The sequence below is a fragment of the Gracilinanus agilis genome, chromosome 6 (assembly GCF_016433145.1).
Source record: "Gracilinanus agilis isolate LMUSP501 chromosome 6, AgileGrace, whole genome shotgun sequence".
Taxonomy (NCBI): Eukaryota; Metazoa; Chordata; class Mammalia; order Didelphimorphia; family Didelphidae; genus Gracilinanus; species Gracilinanus agilis.
Window position 1 is genome coordinate 237,792,880 of NC_058135.1, and position 19,457 is coordinate 237,812,336.

The 19,457-nt window shown below is 35.4% G+C and overlaps 1 protein-coding gene across 1 annotated transcript in view; it reads right to left on the bottom strand.

Moving 5' to 3' along the window:
• Positions 1-19,457, bottom strand: part of TMEM41B (transmembrane protein 41B) — a 55,626-nt gene that overhangs the window by 14,547 nt on the left and 21,622 nt on the right. Inside the window, exons 2-3 of the mRNA XM_044681819.1 lie at positions 17,726-17,843; positions 14,280-14,408 (exon numbers count right to left, since the gene is read on the bottom strand). Coding sequence (XP_044537754.1) covers positions 14,280-14,408; positions 17,726-17,843 — 247 coding nt within the window. The remainder of the gene's footprint in view (positions 1-14,279; positions 14,409-17,725; positions 17,844-19,457) is intronic.

Here is a 19,457-nt window from a genome sequence, read left to right on the forward strand (position 1 = left end):
GGCACTGAGGTGACTGGACTCTAGAAGGCTACATGCTAATAGAATTCAAAGGGCAGCTGGGTAGCTCAGTGGAGTGAGAGTCAGGCCTAGATACAGGAGGTCCTAGGTTCAAACCCGGCCTCAGCCACTTCCCAGCTGTGTGACCCTGGGCAAGTCACTTGACCCCCATTGCCCACCCTTACCAATCTTCCACCTATGAGACAATACACCGAAGAACAAGGGTTTAAAAAAAAAAAAAAAGAATTCAAGTACTTCCTACCAAAGACTTGAGTATGGACCATATATTCCTCTAATGTGAGAACCAGTCTAGCAAAATTAGAAGATATTTATGAGCACAGCAACTCTCAAACTAAGTTATAGTTGGCAGTCATGTACCATTTTAAAGTCTGCAAAGAATTTTATAAACTTTATCGCATCTGAGCCTCACTCATAATAATCTTATGAGATAGGTACTACAAGTCTTATTCCCATTTTACAACTGGGAAAACCATTGCATGACAATAAACATATGGCCCAGATCAAATTGCTTTCCATCTTCAAGTGGGGTAAAGAGAGAGAAGGAGGGACACAGTTTGAATCTTAGAATTTTAGAAAACATATGTTGAAAATTATTAATACGTGTAACTAGAAAAATAACATATCTTTGAATAAAAAAAGCAATTAGGAAAACTAAGTCTCATAAGATCATATATCCAGAGCTAAAAAAACCTCAAAAGCCATTTAGCTCAATCCTCTCATTTTATAAATAAGGAAAAGAAGGATGAAAGAGATAAGTGTCTTATACCCAAGAAGCTTAAATGACTTGTCCAAGTCACAAAGTTAAATATAAGAAGCATCATCAAGCCTACAACTTCTTGTGTTCAAGTCTAACACTCTGTCCAGTAAAATACCTACACTACCCCTATGTATGGAGAAATAAACTCAAATTCATTCCTTAAATAGGTTACAAACATAACCTTCTTGAATTTGTTATTTGGTTCCACGAAAAAGTTAAAGTATTAAACTTTACCAAGAACAGTTAATTCCAGGAACAATGTTACAATTTTACATCAAGCAAAAGATATTAGAGAAGTTTTGCAACACCTGTTGTGAGGTCTAGTGTATTTATCACACTTATTAAATGAGATTGTTGAAGACGTTATGAAGAGCATAATGATAGCTTAATAAAATTATGAATATCTCTCTTGCTCCCAATAAATATTAAATCTCCTAACAGTGAACTAATTAGTTCAAAAAGTCCCAATCCTTTAATAGTGCAGATATCTTAGATATCAACCAACTTATAATTAGGCTGAAAAAAAATAAGGAAAACCTATCATCATGAAAGCTCAATTCATATTTCTATCAACATTTAGCTATGCTAACCATCATCCTTTCTTAAGCCATCTATCTGCTTCACTAAGCTCCACATAATTAAAGAGTAAAAAAGTGGGAGAATAATGAAGATATGGTGCATAAAAATATATACATCATTACGTATTTAATAAAAAGAAATAAGTTGGTCCCTATGTAAATATTAGATCTTATTGAGATCATCAGTTAGGGGAATTTTCATTGGTACTGCTCATTTAAGAGATTCATTACAAGAGATACATATTTAGAAGAAGCAACAAGGTGTATTAGAAACAACACATCTCTCTGAGTCAGTAAACTGTCTTCTTCCCAGTTCAGTCACTAATTAGATGTGACAATAATAGAGAAGTCACTCACAGTGTAGAATCTATTTCTTTATACTTAAAATGAAGAGTTTGAACCTAATGAACTCAATGCTCTCTTTCAGTTCTATCATTCTATAATCAATGATCCTAAGATCTGTATGAATATGTTATATGTTGTCTCTGGGTCTGTCTCCCACCTGATTCCCCCTTTTCAGAGTCCTACTTCAATGCCTTATCTTAGCATTGAAATGGCACTGGATTTTTGAAGGATATGCCAAAGAAGTACAAGGTCTAATGAAGTCTAGAAAAGCCTTAAATATAATCCTGACAACAGACAGGCCTTGTTTTCTGAGGATTGACTTAACAAGGGCAGAAAGGTTCACTATCTGGCCACTTGGTAATAAATTTCCTGAGAGCAATTCATTAAATAAAAAGTAAATAAATTGGCTTTTGGTCCTATACAATTCCCCTTCCCTCCCCTCCCCCTTCCACTTCTAAAGTAATGATGACTGAGGTGAAGAAAAGGATAGACTGTATGCTAAAACTCACCTAATTTTTAGAAAAGCTGTTAGCATTAATTTGGCTATTGTTGCTTTAAATATAAGCCTTTTTGTCCCACAACTAATTAATGGACATTTTATTGGAGGAATTGAATCATATCAATCTTAACATTCTTGCTATAAATGAAGCCAAGAAAGGAGCTAGTTTTATCATGTATGCAAAAACATGAGAACACCTAGAAGATATTTGGACATTTTGCAGAAAGAAGCTGGCTCAAGAGTGCTAGATATAAGACCTAAAATCAAATACTGAATCAAACACTAAAAATGTGTCCCCTCAGCAAATCCCTCAAATTCTGTCCCTCTGAGTTTATGAATCATATATAAAACGCACATAATAACAGCACCTCACATGGTTGCTGTAAGGATTAAAAGAGATAATTATGTGTAAAAAGCTTTACAGACATTAAAATGCTATATAAATATCCGCTATCATCATTACTACCACCACCTGTTGCAGAGAATGAAGTAGAGAAATTCTACCGTAAGAATTGAGGAAGATATGATAGAATCAAGATTTCTAAAGAAGATAACTAAGAGACATGAGGGAGGAAAAATCTAAACCTGTATTGTTGCTGTTCACTTGTTTCAGTCCTGTCTGACTCTTCATGACCCCATTTGAAGTTTTCTTGGTGTAAATATTGAAGTGGTTTACCAATTCCTTCTCCAGCTCATTTGACAAATGAGGAACTGAGGCAAACAGTTTAATTAGTGTCCTGCTAATCATCACACAATTATTAAGAGTCTGAATCTACATTTGAACTTGTGTCTTCCTAACTCTAGGCATGGCGCTCTATCCATTACACCACCTAGCTGGCCTTAACATTTATTATTATCACAAAAAATGTGAAACATAACATAAAGATCTATACATGGCTATTTTTCCATCTATAAAAGTGTTTGATGAGAATAACCTAAAAACACTAAGTTTATCCTTGATGAAAGTATTAGAAAGTACTGAGAAGGTAAAAAAGCAATATTCAGCAGTAAGTCATAAGTACCATCAGACAACTTACCAAAAGATGGAAGAATATCTGGATCCAGCTGTACTTATAGTTTGTTGAATATAAAAAAAGTATTTGATTCATTAGAGCAAAATACTTAAGAGTCTTTCCAATATGAAGGTATCTCCCATTTATATTTAAAAAAAACACAAAAGACTTTGAAAGATATAAGAGAAAACCTTATTTAAGAACTTTATGATCAGTAATATCAGGCAAAACATAAAATAATGCCACTAGCTCCTTCCAAAGGTACGTACCCCTCAACACAAAGGAGAGACTATATGATGTCCAAGTGAAGTGGGGCACTCTGAAGACAATGAGGGCCTTCAGATGCTCCACCAAATTAAACCTTCTTCCCTCATTTGTGAGCTCCTTCTGGGAGGTCTACATTTCGGAGAACAACCTAGGCCAGTCATGGTTCATTCTAACTCTACAAGGGGGAGACCCAAGATGGTGGCTTAGTAGCAAAGAAAGCTGGAACCAATCCGAGCATCCTGATTCTACAAACTTGGCTATTATGTCAACATGGTGATATGAATGATTATTTACGAAAACATAAAATGCCTAGATTAACAGAAGAAGAAATTGAACAAGCCATTAAAGAAGTCCCTAAGAAAAAAATCCCCAGGGCCAGACAGATTCACAAGCGAATTCTATCAAACATTTAAAGAACAACTAACCCCAATACTATACAAACTATTCAACAAAATAAACAAAGAAGGAGTGCTACCAAATTCCTTTTATGAAACAAATATAGTACTGATTCCAAAACCAAGACGATCAAAAACAGAGAAAGAAAACTATAGACCAATCTCCTTAATGAAAATAGATGCAAAAATCTTAAATAGAATACTAGCAAAAAGACTCCAGCAAGTGATCACAAGGATTACTCACTATGATCAGGTGGGATTTCTACCAAGAATACAAGGATGGTTTAATATTAGGAAAACCATCCACATAACTGACCATATCAACAACCAAATCAACAGAAATCAGATGATTATCTCAATAGATGCAGAAAAAGCCTTTGACAAACTACAACACTCATTCCTACTGGAAACACTAGAAAGTACAGGAATGGAAAGGCCTTTCCTAAAAATGATAAGCAGTATATATTTAAAACTATCAGCAAGCATCATATGCAATGGGGATAAATTAGAAGCATTCCCAATAAGATCAGGAGTGAAACAAGGATACCCATTATAACCTCTATTATTTAATATTGTACTAGAAATACTAGCAATAGCAATCAGAGAATAAAAAGAAATTGAAGCTATTAAAATAGGCAATAAGGAGACTTAAACTATCACTCTACAGATGATATGATGGTCTCATTAAAGAATCAACTAAAAGAGTAGTGGAAATAACTTTAGCAAAGTGGCAGGATACAAAATAAATGCACATAAATCATCAGCATTTCTATGTATTTCCAACACATCTCAGCAGCAAGAGTTAGAAAGAGAAATTTCATTTAAAATCACCCTAGATAATATAAAATATTTAGGAATCAATTTGCCAAGACAAGGACAGGAACTACATGAACACAACTACAAAACAGTTTCCACACAATTAAAACTAGATCTAAATAATTAGAAAAAGATTAATTGTTCATGGGTAGGATGAGCAAACATAATAAAAATGACAATTGTACCCAAATTAATTTACTTATTCAGTAGTGCCATACCTATCAAACTACCAATGTAAAAGTGAAATTTGGGAAATGTATCAAACTACATTTCCCGTGGTCCAACGGGTTTCCGTTTCTGGTTCTTTGGGTGTGGGGAGGCCTACGTCGACGCAGAGAGGAGTTTATAAACTCCTGGGATAGGAGGGAGGCTCTCTCTTGGCCAGCAGACTCGGGAAGAGACGGGAGACAGTAATGGCGAGGGCGGCAATTTTGAATTCTTATAAGCGCATGGTCTAATAACTTTATCTATCAACATGGCTTTAATTAAAATACTAATAATTATTATTATATCAGCCTTTATCATTTTTTATCGTTATAATTTGGCGAACAAGAAGGTCGAAATTCGAACTCTAAATCTTCCAGATAGCCTAACGATAGCCATGCCTGCTTTTTGGCCATCTGGCTCAGCTCTTTTGAGCACTTTTTTTAAAAGGGAAAGTGGTTTTCCTTGCTATGCTTTTGCTAAAAGCAAGAGCACGTTTTTGCCTCTGGCGGGACTCAGCCAACCAGTCCAGCCCAAACCACCTTGGGAGGGAGGTCAGGCCAGCCGATTTGGGCTTTTGGCTTTACACTAAAATGCTGGAGCCCAGCCAGTGTGTCTCTGCAGTTGACCTCCATTCCTGCCGCTGATCTCCTGACTACAACCCTGCCAGCGTTCCAGTCCCTGTGATCTCCGATCCTGACTGCTAATCCTGCTAGTTCCAATCCCAGTGCTGCCGCTTCCACTTCAACCCGAGCTCCAACATGGATGAGCCCTGGCTGCTGCCTTTGCCAAGATCTCATCCTCCAGAGACTGCTTCAGCTCTGCCGCTAAAGATTTGGTAGTATATTCCCCTTTCTCCCTATTTCTAGCCTTCCACGTGTTTCTCTAAAGACCTAATTTAGCCACCCACACAAGCTCTACACGTGGGATTTTCTACAAAACTTTTTCTCTAGCCCCGAGCCCAACGACCTGACCCCACGTGGACCTAGCGTTTACCTTTAATGGGGCCGAATGGCCTATTCAGACTTGCTTGTGATTAAGAACTGAACTCAGGGGAAGAAATTTCACCCCCTACCTGCTCAGAACTTTGAGCAAAGACTGATTATTAAAAAAAAAAACCTTTCAGAACTGAATGACTTTTAAGAGACTGTATCTTACTGTATTTTGCTAATTAGTGTTTTGTAAATTAATCTTGCTTATTTCGTTGATTTTCCTGTTACACTGAATCATTTTAAGATAATGAGAGAAATCTATTAGAACTGGTAAGAGGTTTTGACCAGCTTGTTGATCTGATACTACTGGATTTATAGAAGCACATGTCTTTTAAAATTTATTCTGTCTTGGTAAAGAACCTTGAAAGTTCCATGCTTTGAATATTACCTTGTAATTTTACAAGAGATCTTTTTAACTTTTACTTTAAATCCTTAAGAATTGTTGTCTTAAAGGATAAAGCTTTTATATATTTTATTATAAGAGGCATTACTGCCTGGAATGGGTAGACGCATTCCTACCCAGGATTTTTTTAAATACAGAGAGTCAAGGAGCTCCTGTATATTCTTTGCTATGGAAGCAATAACAGCATTTGCCAAGGGTTACAGGTTGTAACAAGTAAATGATTTTAAACATCATTGTTTTAAAATGTGCTATTGGAAATAATGGTACTCTATCTGAATGTGCATTGTGAATCTGCTGTTTTGTAAAACCCACTTTCTCTCACAGAGAATCTCATTTTTGGGTAACATAACCCTTCTAGTTCTAAGCTATATATATATTTTTGATTTTTAAAACATTTTTCTAATGAGCAATTGATTTTTCCTTTTTCTCATCTTGTACTGGATGTACATATATAATCATTATTTATCCTTTTTCTGATTCTACAGCAAATACCTGAGCCTATAGGACTGTGATTTAAATGCCTCTATGATTCCAGAAGGGAATATGAAAGCCGTTAATAGTGCTAAAGAAAACACATGGTCAGAGACTTGACTGACTAAGATCTGCATAATTGCAGCAGTTCCATGTCAATACTTTAGGGCTTGGAAATTGGGGTTTGAGTCCTGGAGTTCCAGTCTTTTCTAAAACTTTAGAGGACGTGGGTCCCCTCGACTTAGATTCCTAAAAAAGCACCTAAGATTGGTTATTTATTTGGCTCAGTTCCCTAAAAAAGCTGATGATAAGTCAGATCAGAGAGAGACATTTTCCTTAAGTCCTGGCCCTGAATGGGTAATTGCAATTTGCTGAATTCACTTTAATTAGGCCTTCATTGAAAGGTCTAAGTTTATTTTCCCCAGATTTTTTGCACATTTTACATTTCATTCACAAGTTAATTTTTTCTTCTTTTTTCTTGAATTTTATTCTTTGTATTTTGCCAATTGATTTCATATAACCCCAAGGACTCAGCCACTCATCCTTAGCTGACCTGAGATACCCTTTTTTTTAGAAAAAAGGTGTGTTTAAGATTTACCTCACGGGGATATTTGTTAAGTTTTTTAAAATTCGATAATGTAAAAATATATGTATATTTAACTCTTTTAGGAGTAATTTCACGGGGAATTGTATAAATCTTAGAAGAAAATGTATGTTTTGTAATCTATAATGTAAAGTTTAAATTCTTTTGAGAATAATTTCAGGATAAGGATCCTACCATCTCCCCAGAATCCAGACGACGAACTTGTTTGGTGAAGACACTATGAAGATGTCTGAAAAGCCTTCACTGTACCATGAAGACAAAATTTTGAACTTTGGGGTGCAGTTGATTGAACTATGGGGAGTTGAAATTGAATTGTATATATTGTTTTAATTGTACACTGTTATATCAATAGGGGACTGCCCCAAATTGGTTTTTGTCAATGCGGCTAATTTTAACCATTTGTTCATCTATTTCTTTTATCCCCAAATTCCTGGAAATTTTAGAAGTTGTCTATTTTTACAGGGCCAGCGAAGAAAAAAGGACTAACCTTTTTTTTTTGCCGGACCTCACGGGGAATTGTAAAAGTGAAATTTGGGAAATGTATCAAACTACATTTCCTGTGGTCCAACGGGTTTCCGTTTCCGGTTCTTTGGGTGTGGGGAGGCCTACGTCGACGCAGAGAGGAGTTTATAATCTCCTGGGTTAGGAGGGAAGCTCTCTCTTGGCCAGCAGACTCGGGAAGAGACGGGAGACAGTAATGGTGAGGGCGGCGATTTTGAATTCTTATAAGCGCGTGGTCTAGTAACTTTATCTATCAACATGGCTTTAATTAAAATACTAATAATTATTATTATATCAGCCTTTATCATTTTTAACATTTATACCAAGAAACTTTTTTACTGAGGATTAGAAAAAATTATAACAAAGTTCATTTGGAAGAACAAAAGATCGTGAATATAAAGGGAAATAATGAAAAAAAAAATGTGAAGAATGGGGGCATAGCAGTACCAGATCTTAAACTGTACTATAAAGCAGTGGTCATCAAAACAATATGGTACTGGGGGCAGCTGGGTAGCTCAGTGGATTGAGAGCCAGGCCTAGAGACGGGAGGTCCTAGGTTCAAATCCGGCCTCAGACACTTCCCAGCTGTGTGACCCTGGGCAAGTCACTTGACCCCCATTGCCTACCCTTACCACTCTTCCACCTATAAGTCAATACACAGAAGTTAAGGGTTTAAAAAAAAAAAGACACCAATATGGTACTGGCTAAGAGACAGAAGGGAGCATCAGTGCAATAGACTTGGGGTAAATGATCTCAGCAAGATAATGTACGATAAACCCAAAGATCCCAGCTTTTGGAACAAAAATCCACTATTTGACAAAAACTGCTGGGAAAATTAGAAAAGAGTATGGGAAAGACTAGTTTAGATCAACATCTAATACCTTACACCAAGATAAATTCAGAATGAGTGAATGACTTAAATATAAAGAAGGAAACTATAAGTAAATCAGGTGAACATAGAATAGTTTACCTGTCAGATCTATGGAAAAGGAAAGATTTTAAGACCAAGCAAGAGATAGAGAATATTACAAAATATAAAATGAATGATTTTGATTACAATAAATTAAAAAGGATTTATACAAACAAAACCAATACAACCAAAATTAGAAGGGATGCAACAAATTGGGGAAAAAATCTTTATAACAAAAAACTGACAAAAGTCTAATTACTTAAATATATAAGGAGCTAAATCAATTGTATAAGAAATCTTGATAAATGGGCAAGGGACATGAATAGGCAATTTTCAGATGAAGAAATCTAAACTATCAATAAGCACATGAGAAAGTGTTCTAAATCTCTTATAATTAGAGAAATGCAAATCAAAACAACTCTGAGGTATCACTTCACACACAGCAGATTGGCTAAAATGACAGCAAGGGAGAGTAATGAATGTTGGAAGGGATGTGGCAAAAATTGGGACTTTGATGCATTGCTGGTGGAGTTGTGAATTGATCCAATCATTCTGGATGACAATTTGGAACTATGCCCAAAGGGCTTTAAAAGGCTGCTTGCCCTTTGATCCAGCCATACCATTGCTGGGTTTATACTCCAAAGAGATAATAAGGAAAAAGACTTGTACAAAAATATTTACAGCCAAGCTCTTTGTGGCAAAAAACTGGAAAAAGAGGGGATGCCCTTCAATTGGGGAATGGCTGAACAAATTGTGGTATCTGATGGTGATGTAATACTATTTTGCTCAAAGGAATAACAAACTGGAGGAATTCCATGTGAACTGGAAAGAACTCCAGGAATTGATGGAGAGTGAAAGGAACAGAACCAGAAGAACATTGTACACAGAGACTGATACACTGTAGTAAAAACGAATGTAATGGACTTCTCTACTAGCAGCAATGCAATGCTTCAGTACAATTCTGAGGGACTTATAAGAAAGAATGCTATCCACATTCAGAGGAAGAACTGTGGGAATAGAAACAGAGAAGAAAAACAAATGCTTGATCACATGGTTTGATGGGGATATGATTGGGGATGCAGACTCTAAACGATCACCCTAGTGCAAATATCAATAATACGGAAATAGGTCTTGATCAATGACACATGTAAAACCCAGTGGAATTGTTCTTCAACTACGGGAGGGGGTGGAAGGAGGGGAGAAAAAGAACATGATTCACGTAACCATAGAAAAATATTCTAAATTAATTAAACTTAAAAAAAATTTCTAAATCCTTAAAAAAAAATGTGCCTGGCACACAGTAAATGCTTAATAATAAATGCCTGATGCCTTATCTTTGAAGATGGCATGCTGACTGTGTAGCAAGTCCAGGAATACTGTGGAATCAGGTCCTAGATGAGATCCATAATCTTATAAAAAAGTTTAGAATGTCTTATGGGTGGCATTGTGAACTGATCCAATCATTCAGGAGGACAATTTGGAATTATGCCCAAAGGCATACCCTTTAATCTAGTAATATCACTCCTAGGTCTGTATCCCAAAAAGATTTTAACAAAAGGGGGTGGAGGGTTGCTTATACAAAAACTTTTATAGCTGCTCTAGTGGTAGCAAAGAATTGGAAACTGAAGGGATGTCCATCAATTGGGGAATGGTTGAACAAAATATATAGGATAGTGATGGCATACTATTATGCTGTAAAGAATGATGAACAGGATGATTTCAGAAAGAGCTGGAAAGAACATGAACTGATACAGAGTGAAATAAGCAGATACAGAACGCTGTACACAATTACAGCAATATTATGGGATGATCAATTGTGATAGACTTTGCTACTATCAGCAATTCCATGATCTAGGACAATTCTGAGGGACTTAGGACAAAGAATGCTATCCACCTTCAGAGAAAGAACTATTGAAGTAGGAATGCAGAAGAAAACATATGATTTATTGCTTGTTTATTTGGGTATATGTTTTGGGGTTTTGGTTTTATAAGATTATTCATTTACAAAGTGAATGATACTATAAAGATTAATTTGTTATTGATTAGGTATAAAGATTAATTTGTTAATGATTAGGTATAGAGCATAATTAGAACACAGAAATAAATACTTGGGAAAAGATTCTTTCCTTGTCTCTGTGATGTGTGGATAGGAAATTTCACCTTGGCTTCTTTAACCAGTAGAGGAATTTTCAGGTCAGAGGTAAGGAATTCCCAGCACCCCCTAGAGAGAGGTGGTTGGGACACTCTCTGAATCCTTCTTGTGGAGAGTGGGTGTTCAGAGAGTGAGCTCTGTGACTCTTAGAAGATTTGGGGTGATGGATAGTTGGAAAATTCATAATTATATCTCAGAAGACTATTAGTAACTGAACTGGTTTAGAGTGAGTTACTGAAGCTGTTTCCTCTGGAACTCTCCAGGGGAGCAGCAGAGAATAGGTCTTACACAGACAGCTTGCCTGTGAAAAATCCTGACAGGCAAGTTTGGTTTTGGAGAATGGAACAGCTATTAATTCATATATATTTATAAAGAGATAAGACTTATAATTAAGAATAGGTCTTGGGGGCAACTGGGTAGCTCAGTGTATTGAGAACCAGGCCTAAAGACGGGAGGTCCTAGGTTCAAATCTGTCCTCAGACACTTCCCAGCTGTGTGACCCTGGGCAAGTCACTTGACCCTCATTGCCTACCCTTGCCACTCTTCTCCCTTGGAGCCAATACACAGTATTGACTCCAGGATGGAAGGTAAGGGTTTAAAAAAAAAAAAAAAAAAAAAAAAAAAGAATAGATCTAGTAAGATAGATTTATATAGATAGATAGAATAGTTAGGTTAGCCCTGAATTTTTCAGAGAAGTCTCATGAGAGACAGATTTGGGATCCAGGATTTAGTTAGAATTGATTAATTATAGGGAATATATCCCCTATCAATATCTATCCTTCCTTTTCCTTTCCTTGCATTTTTTATAGTTTAACAAATAGGATTTTTTATTATAACCAGTCTCCAGCCAATTCCCTCAACTGCTAATCCAACCATCTATCTCCTTAACTGCCAACAACTGAATCTCCATATTAGCTATATTCAATCAATATTCATTGACATCTATAAATACTAGATCAATTTCAAATATAACAATATGGAAATATGTTTTGCATGACAATATGTATATAACCCAGACTGAACTGCTTGCTAGCTCCAAGGGGGAGAGGGAAAGAGAGAGAGAGACAATTTGGAGCATATAACTTCAGAAAACTTATGTGGAAAATTATTACATGTAATTGCTTAAAAAAATTTCTTAATGAGAAAAGAAAAAGTTTGGATAGAGTCAGTTAGGTGGTATAGTGAATAAAGTGCTGGGCTTGGAGTCAGGAAGACTCAAATCCAGAGTTCAAGAGTTCAAATTCAGCCTCAGTCACTTACTAGCTGTATAACCCTGAGCAAGTCACTTAACCCCTGTTGACTCAAAAAAAAAAAAAAAAAAAGGTTTATTTAGCTAAACCATTCAAAAGGAAAAATTAAGGAAAATGCCAATGTTACAAAGCTGAATGTATAACCTGTGGTATTTGTCCATACACAATACATGCATGTATTTATGTGTATATGTACTTTGGAAAGGCAGTACAAATGACCAAAGAATTGGTCCTAAAATTGAACAAGAAGAATAGACAGTATTACTTTTTGGGTAATCACAAAGCATTTTCAATTACCCCAAGTTTCTCCCTGACACAAAAAAATTTTTTTAAACATTGACATTATTCTGGTGGTGCTGTATGGGAGCAACTCTCTGAAGAAATTAAATGAGGATCATCCAAAAGCCACCAAAGGCACATGGTAGGAATGAGCTATCTTCAACATACTATAAACAAGGATTATGAAGAATAAGCTGAGTAACAGAAGCCATTTAAGAATCATTTTAGGAAAAGAGAAGTTAAGACTACTCATATGCTAACCACATGGTGTCAAAAAAACAAGGAAACCTCCAGGCCGAATGGGTAAATCTGCTGTGGTAAACACAAAGAAGAATGGTACAAGATGGACAGAGATGAATGAGGTGGTTACAATCTTCATTGCTGGAGGGAATCCTCACATTAATACATCAATGATTCAGTCTGGTGATATAGAGAAAATCCTGTTTCTAACACAAACTGGTCATGTGACTATAGACAAGTCACTTAACCTCTTAGTGCCCCAGGCAATTCTGTAAGACTCTTAAGAGGAGAAGACAATCTGCATCACTAAGGAAGTTCCATCCAGGAGTTCTCTAAACCAATAAAATCACAGGATCATACCCAAATATAGAAACAGAAACAGAGAAAGGGGAACAGGGATATATATGTAATATGTTCTGTAAGTATAGACATGTATACATATATGTGCACACATACACACATTATAGACACTTCAATGACCCATGATTTAAATGATGTCATAGATACCTCCATGATATCAGTGTGTACGTCCTCCACTGATTCGGATTACGGTCCCTTTAACATCTTACGATACCATCTTTAGGATTTGATGTGATAGAAACCTCTCCACACCAAGTCCTCAAATAAGTGACATGTTAAGAAGCCCAACCTTTCTAAGTTTTTTATGAACTGCAATAGTAGCCATTGGCCTGGTGGTGAGCCTCTCCACATGTAGCTCACCTAGTCCTCAGATGATATGCAATCTGTTACTGAACTCACACTTGGAGCCTTTTCACCTCAGCAAGACCTCTGTCACTCTGCAGTATAATCAGGTATCTATTTTCATATTTTTGGTTGGGTAGTTGAATAAACTTAAATACAAAAAATATACAACAAGAATAATAAAAATGCTGGTGATTTGTAGGAGAAATAAAAAAGAGGGTACACCTAAGGGGATGGATATAAAATGACTAATAGAACAAGATAGAAGTATCAAAAATAATACAGCGAATAACATTTTATAAATTATGACTAAAGAAATGATATATGTATTTGATATTGATACTAACAAATTAAGTTTTCATTTATCAAGAATAGGGAAAGAATAAGTTAGATATAGAACTGATATTTAATGTTGACTCTAAGACATAAAGTAAAAGTTTAAAGGTTAAGATAGAAAAAAGAACAGAAGGAGTAAATAAAGAAGTAAAAACTTCCAGTTAATTTTGAAATTAGACAGATGGTAAATAATTAATGGGATAAAGCAGTGATGGGCAAACTTTTTAAAGAGGGGGCCAAAGGAAAGGAAATGCTTATCTGTCAGTCTGTTTCTAAGGCAACTCTTTCGCAGTTTCATTGTATTGTATCCTACTCATTGTACTCATCAGATTAAGAATAATGTCCCGCAGTGAGATAAAACATTTCAGGGAGCTGCATCTGGCCCACAGGCTGTAGTTTGCCCACCACTGGGATAAAGTATATAAGTATGATTATAAATGTCATTTTCACAATTAACAAAAATTGCCATTTCTAAACCAAACACTAAAAGAAACCCTTTTTCATTACCCATGTACAGCTGGAAGATATTTCTCACATGAAAGGATACAAAATATATGTAGCAAAATAAGCTACAAGTACTTGTACATAAAAGGTGTCCTTGTATTTGGATAAAACTTTTCCTAGTGCCTTGGCATCATCCATATCTCTGGGAATCTTCATGTTTGCTCGTTCTTCCCTAAAGAAAAAGAACAAAGTTAACAGTTTTAAAAAAAATTTTAGTTGAGAAAAAATTATCAAACTGAGTTTTAAAAAATGATGTTAAAAAATAAAGTTGTGAACATGAAGTGTTCTACAAAATTATTTGGTGCTTTCTTGTATTCTGGCCATTAGCTTCATCTTTTCCCACCATAACTTTAGACTCTGCTGCACTAGAATTATCATCTCTGAGAAATGATATACCTTGTCCTGCCCAAAATCAGGCCCCCAGGCCACTTCCAGGCACACCTCACCATGCCAATGAAGGCATACACACCATACTCCCTTTACCTTAGAGAGTTTACCCTCTAAGTGGTGTCCTTGAATTAGGGCCTATTTTACTAGCTTATGTCTATATACCCAGTGCTTACCATTGTTCCTGGTACATTTTAAATGCTTAATAAACCCTTTATCTAACTCAGTGAACCCAGGAGGGGGGAGGGAAAGAACATGAATCATGTAACTTTGGGAAAATAGTCTAAATTAATTAATCAATAAAAAAATGTTTAATTAAAAAATAAATAAATGCTTTATCTATTTACTTTAGTCTGGTTGGATCAAATATATATGTTCAAATATAAGCTCCTTAAGGACAAGGACTCTATTGCTGTTTAATTTCTGTATCCCTCTAGTGGAGATTTGTCTAAGGTAAACATTTAATAATTTATTCACATCTATCCACAAGCATTCACTAAAGACCCAGAGTCCAAAATGGTGCTTTGCAGACAAGACATTTAATTAAATTAACACTGTTGAACTATTAAGTTCTAAGGAAAACAGATATAGTAGCCATTTTTTTGGTTTAGTTTTAAATTCAACTTTTATTTTATTTGCATGTCCAAATTCTGTCTCACCTCCATCCCTTCATCTCTACTGAGAAAGCAAGAAAAACAAAATCTTTTACAAATTTGTATAGTCAATTAAAACAAATTCCTGCATTGGTCACTTCCTCCCTGAAAAAAAAAAATAAAATAAAATAAAAAACCCCAGCCTCAAACTGCACTGTTAGTACATCACCTTTCTATTTAGAGGTAGGTAGTAGCATGTAACTCAAGTCTTTCAAAGTTGTCTGTCTTTACAGTATCACTGTCACTGAATAAATTATTCTCCTGGTTCTACTCACTTTACTTTGCTTCAGTTCATATATGTCTTCATAGGTCTTTCTGAAACTATCATTTACTTCACTTCTTGTACAATGATAGTATTCTATCATATTCATACACTATTGCTTGTGCAGTCATTCCTCAATAAGTAGCTATCCCCTCAGTTTTATGAACATTTGCCAACACAAAAAGAAATACTATAAATATTTGTGCACATTTATCTTTGATCTCTTTACACTGGGTAAAGGGAATATGCATAATTTAATATCTTTTTGAGCACAGCTCCAAACTGCTTTCTAAAATGGTAGGACCAGTTCACAATTCCACCTACAGTGAATTAATGTATTGTTTTCCAACAGTCTCTCCAGTATTTGTCATTTTCCTTTTCTATCACTTTTGCCAATCTGATGGGTGTGAGGCAGTACCCAAGAATTTTTTAATATGCATTTTGCTAATTATTAGCAATTTAGAACATTTTTATATGGTTATTGATAGCTTGTATTTCTTCTTTTGAAAACTATGTACCTCTTTCCTACTTTTCCTTCTCTTTACTATTACTACTTTAATATAATAAAATTATTAAAGCTATTAGCAGCCTCATAATTTAATTTTATTTATTACATCTCCCTATTAAAATGTAATTCCCTTTAGAGGAAAGATTGTTTCATTCTTGACACCTGCATCTCAGTACCTAGCACAGAACCTAATCCATAGTGGGTACTTAATAAATGCTTATTGATTAAAGTGAAAAATTAAATTAAATTAAATTAAAAAATAAAATAAACATTCCCAGTTCCTCCAAACAATCATTATATAGCATGTTCTCCAGACCTTTCACCAATTCTTGTCACTGTTCCCTGAACACACTTGAGCTTTCTACCAGAAACACAGAAATGCATTCCTCTAGTCTTTCTATTTTCCTTTTCACTGTGTACTGTTGTCATGTGCCTGGAACAGAGGTTGATTCCAGCATTAGCAGGCCTAAAGAGACACCTGAATTACTACAACAAACCCACAGCAGTGGAGGCCAAAGCAGATTCCTCAGGTACCAAGGTGATGGCAACAAGGCAAGCACTGCACTTTGAGCTCTTCTACAAGTGGTAACCAATGAAGTCATCTTCTTCAACAAGGTGCTGAGTAATAAGCTCTTCCTGATATGTAAAAGGATAAGCTCAAAGCAGATCTCACAATCTTGCTATCCACTTAACTTCTCTGCTTTCCAGATCATTCCCCAATGCTGTATGCCCAAACACCAAATCCTTGAGGCTACTGGGCAATGGCAGGCAGCTAAAAAGCCTACACTCATTTTTTTCTTTCATTCATTCACATTAATTACAAAAGTCAGCTTACACTTTGCAGGGATATGAAAGTTATATAGTATATGCTAAAAATAACATTCTTTGCAAGTCATGGCAAAATTCGCCTTGCTTAAAGCAAGTTCTATAATCTTATTTTCCTTTTTAGTAGCTCTTATCTATCCTTTGAATCTAACTACTAAAGGACATACATCCACATCATTTTACCTTATTCCTGATCTCTAGAACCTTTCCTCAACTTCTCTAAAGACTTAACCTTATTTCAGAGTACAGCAAATAGTTAATGGGATATTTCACCCTCTAGGATTATTATTGGATACTCAGTCTTTTAAGGTGAACTTCAGTTTGGAAATAACTCACTGATGGAATTTAAGGCACAATCCTCTCCTAAAAAACAAAAGTTGGGTAAAAGAGCCAAGGAAAAAGAACTTGGCACAACAGTATGCCACCTTTCTAGGAAGTAGAGCTATTGTGGGGAAAAGAAGGCAAGTTTTTTCATATTTTACAGATGAAGAAAAGTAAAGGTCATAAAAGTTAAATGACTTGACCAAGGTCACAAAACTAGTATTTTTTTAAAAAATCCAGGATTATGACTCCCAAACTATTATTCTTTCCATTATAACATAGCTTCCTCCTCTGGCTCAGGGGCATAAATGGAGAGGAAACCTAATTTTTCTGGTGAAGGGCAGATTTGGGAAGAAGAGAACACAGACGTGGTATACTAGTTGTAGAACCTGAAACACCATTTTTGTGGCAATATACTCTCAATCTTATTCTCATTTTGAGAACCATGGTGGGAAACCAATTTTGATATTTTTGTATATTTGCAGTACCTCATTTTTGTAATGGAAAACTCAGTTCCTTTTTTGGATACTTACTCACTAAGTTGAGGAAAATTCTTATATACCAAAAACATAACAGAAGCAGCAGACAGGAAAATGGACACCAGTATAAGAAGAGACATCCTTGCTGATCCAGCTTCTGCATTAGCTTTAACTGAAAAAAAAAAATTTTTTTAATTAAAGATAAAGAAAGACAAAGCTTTTATACAGTAGAAAAGTTCTTTTTAGCCAGCAAAGCATTTCACTGGATTTCTAATAGAAACTATTTAAATCTCCTTTCTAAAACATTTTTAATGAATTATAATAATGTAAAATATTATACCTTATAAAGATTAATAGTTTTATACTGTCTTTTGGCAAATATAACAATTTTAGGAAGTAAAAGACAAGAAGGAAAAAATAACACAATTTGTACCACTTAACCAGAGTTGGTAAATAAGCATGGTATGAACAGGTTCAACATAAAATCAACAAGGAATGTCAAAGACCAGGAATAAAGGATGTCATCAAAAATTGTATAACAAAGAAATATGTGATGATAATAAAGTATCAAGAGATGGGCATGACAGATGAACAGCCAGAATGTTCCACTGGTATCCTCAAAAATTTGGAAAAAACTAATGAAGCCCTCTATAAGTCAGATGAATACAGTGCTGAAATTTTTCAAAAGAATACAGATGAGAGGCAGCAGCGAGGTGGTTCAAAATAGATTGAGAGCCAGACCTAGAGACAGGAGATCCTAGGTTCAAATCTTCTCTCAGACACTTCCTAGCTATGTAACTCTGGGCAAGTCACTTAACCCCCATTGCCTAACCCTTACCAGTCTTCTGCCTTAGAAGCAAGACACCATGTGTTGATTCTAAAGTGGAAGGTAAGGGTTTTTTAAAAAAAAGAATACAGATGAGAGGTACACAGGATGGTCCAGTTTAGAGGGGACTCCCAAATTGATGAGATCACAAATTCATTTGAGTATTTAAGAATAAGCAAGGGAAAGAAAATGAAATTATTAATCATTCATTGCTAAAGAAGTCAGTTATAACACATGTAGAAAGATTTAATCATGATCGGAGATACAGGGGGTGTCAGAAAAAGTTCCTGAAGCAATACAATGTGAAAGAGTACCGACTAGAATTAGGGAATCTGGTTCAAATCCTTCCTCTGACCCCTACTATGGCCTTGGGCAAGTCACTTAACCTAACTAGTGTAAAATGTGAGGGTAAAACTAAATGGAATCTGAGGTCCCTTCTAGCTCTAGATCTATGATACTATTATATATTAATGTATAATTCTGTTACTGTTCTTACATTTAACTGGAAAATGACAACAGAATAAATAGCAGTTTATCTTTACATAAACTACTACAATCTGCTTCAGCAGAATGACCACGCTAGGGAAATAAGACTTTTTATAATGTCAAAATCATATTAAATTTGCAAATCAATATTTCTCTTTTGACAGTTCTTAAGTGAAAAAATCCCAAACCCTGATAATCATGTGGAAAAAATGCACCAAATCAGAAACTGGAGAAATGCAAATTAAAGCAACTGTAAAGTTTCACTTTCATACCATCAGATTGACAAAAAATAGAAAATAAAAAATGTCAAAGGGACTGCAGGAAATCAGACACATAATGCTCTTTTGGTGGAGCAATGAAATAATTAGGTCTTTCTGAAAAGTAATGTGAAACTATGTCCCTAAAGTCATTAAACTGTGCATACCCTTTGACCCAGAGGTACTGCTACGAGGGAGGGAGGGAAGGAGGGAGGGA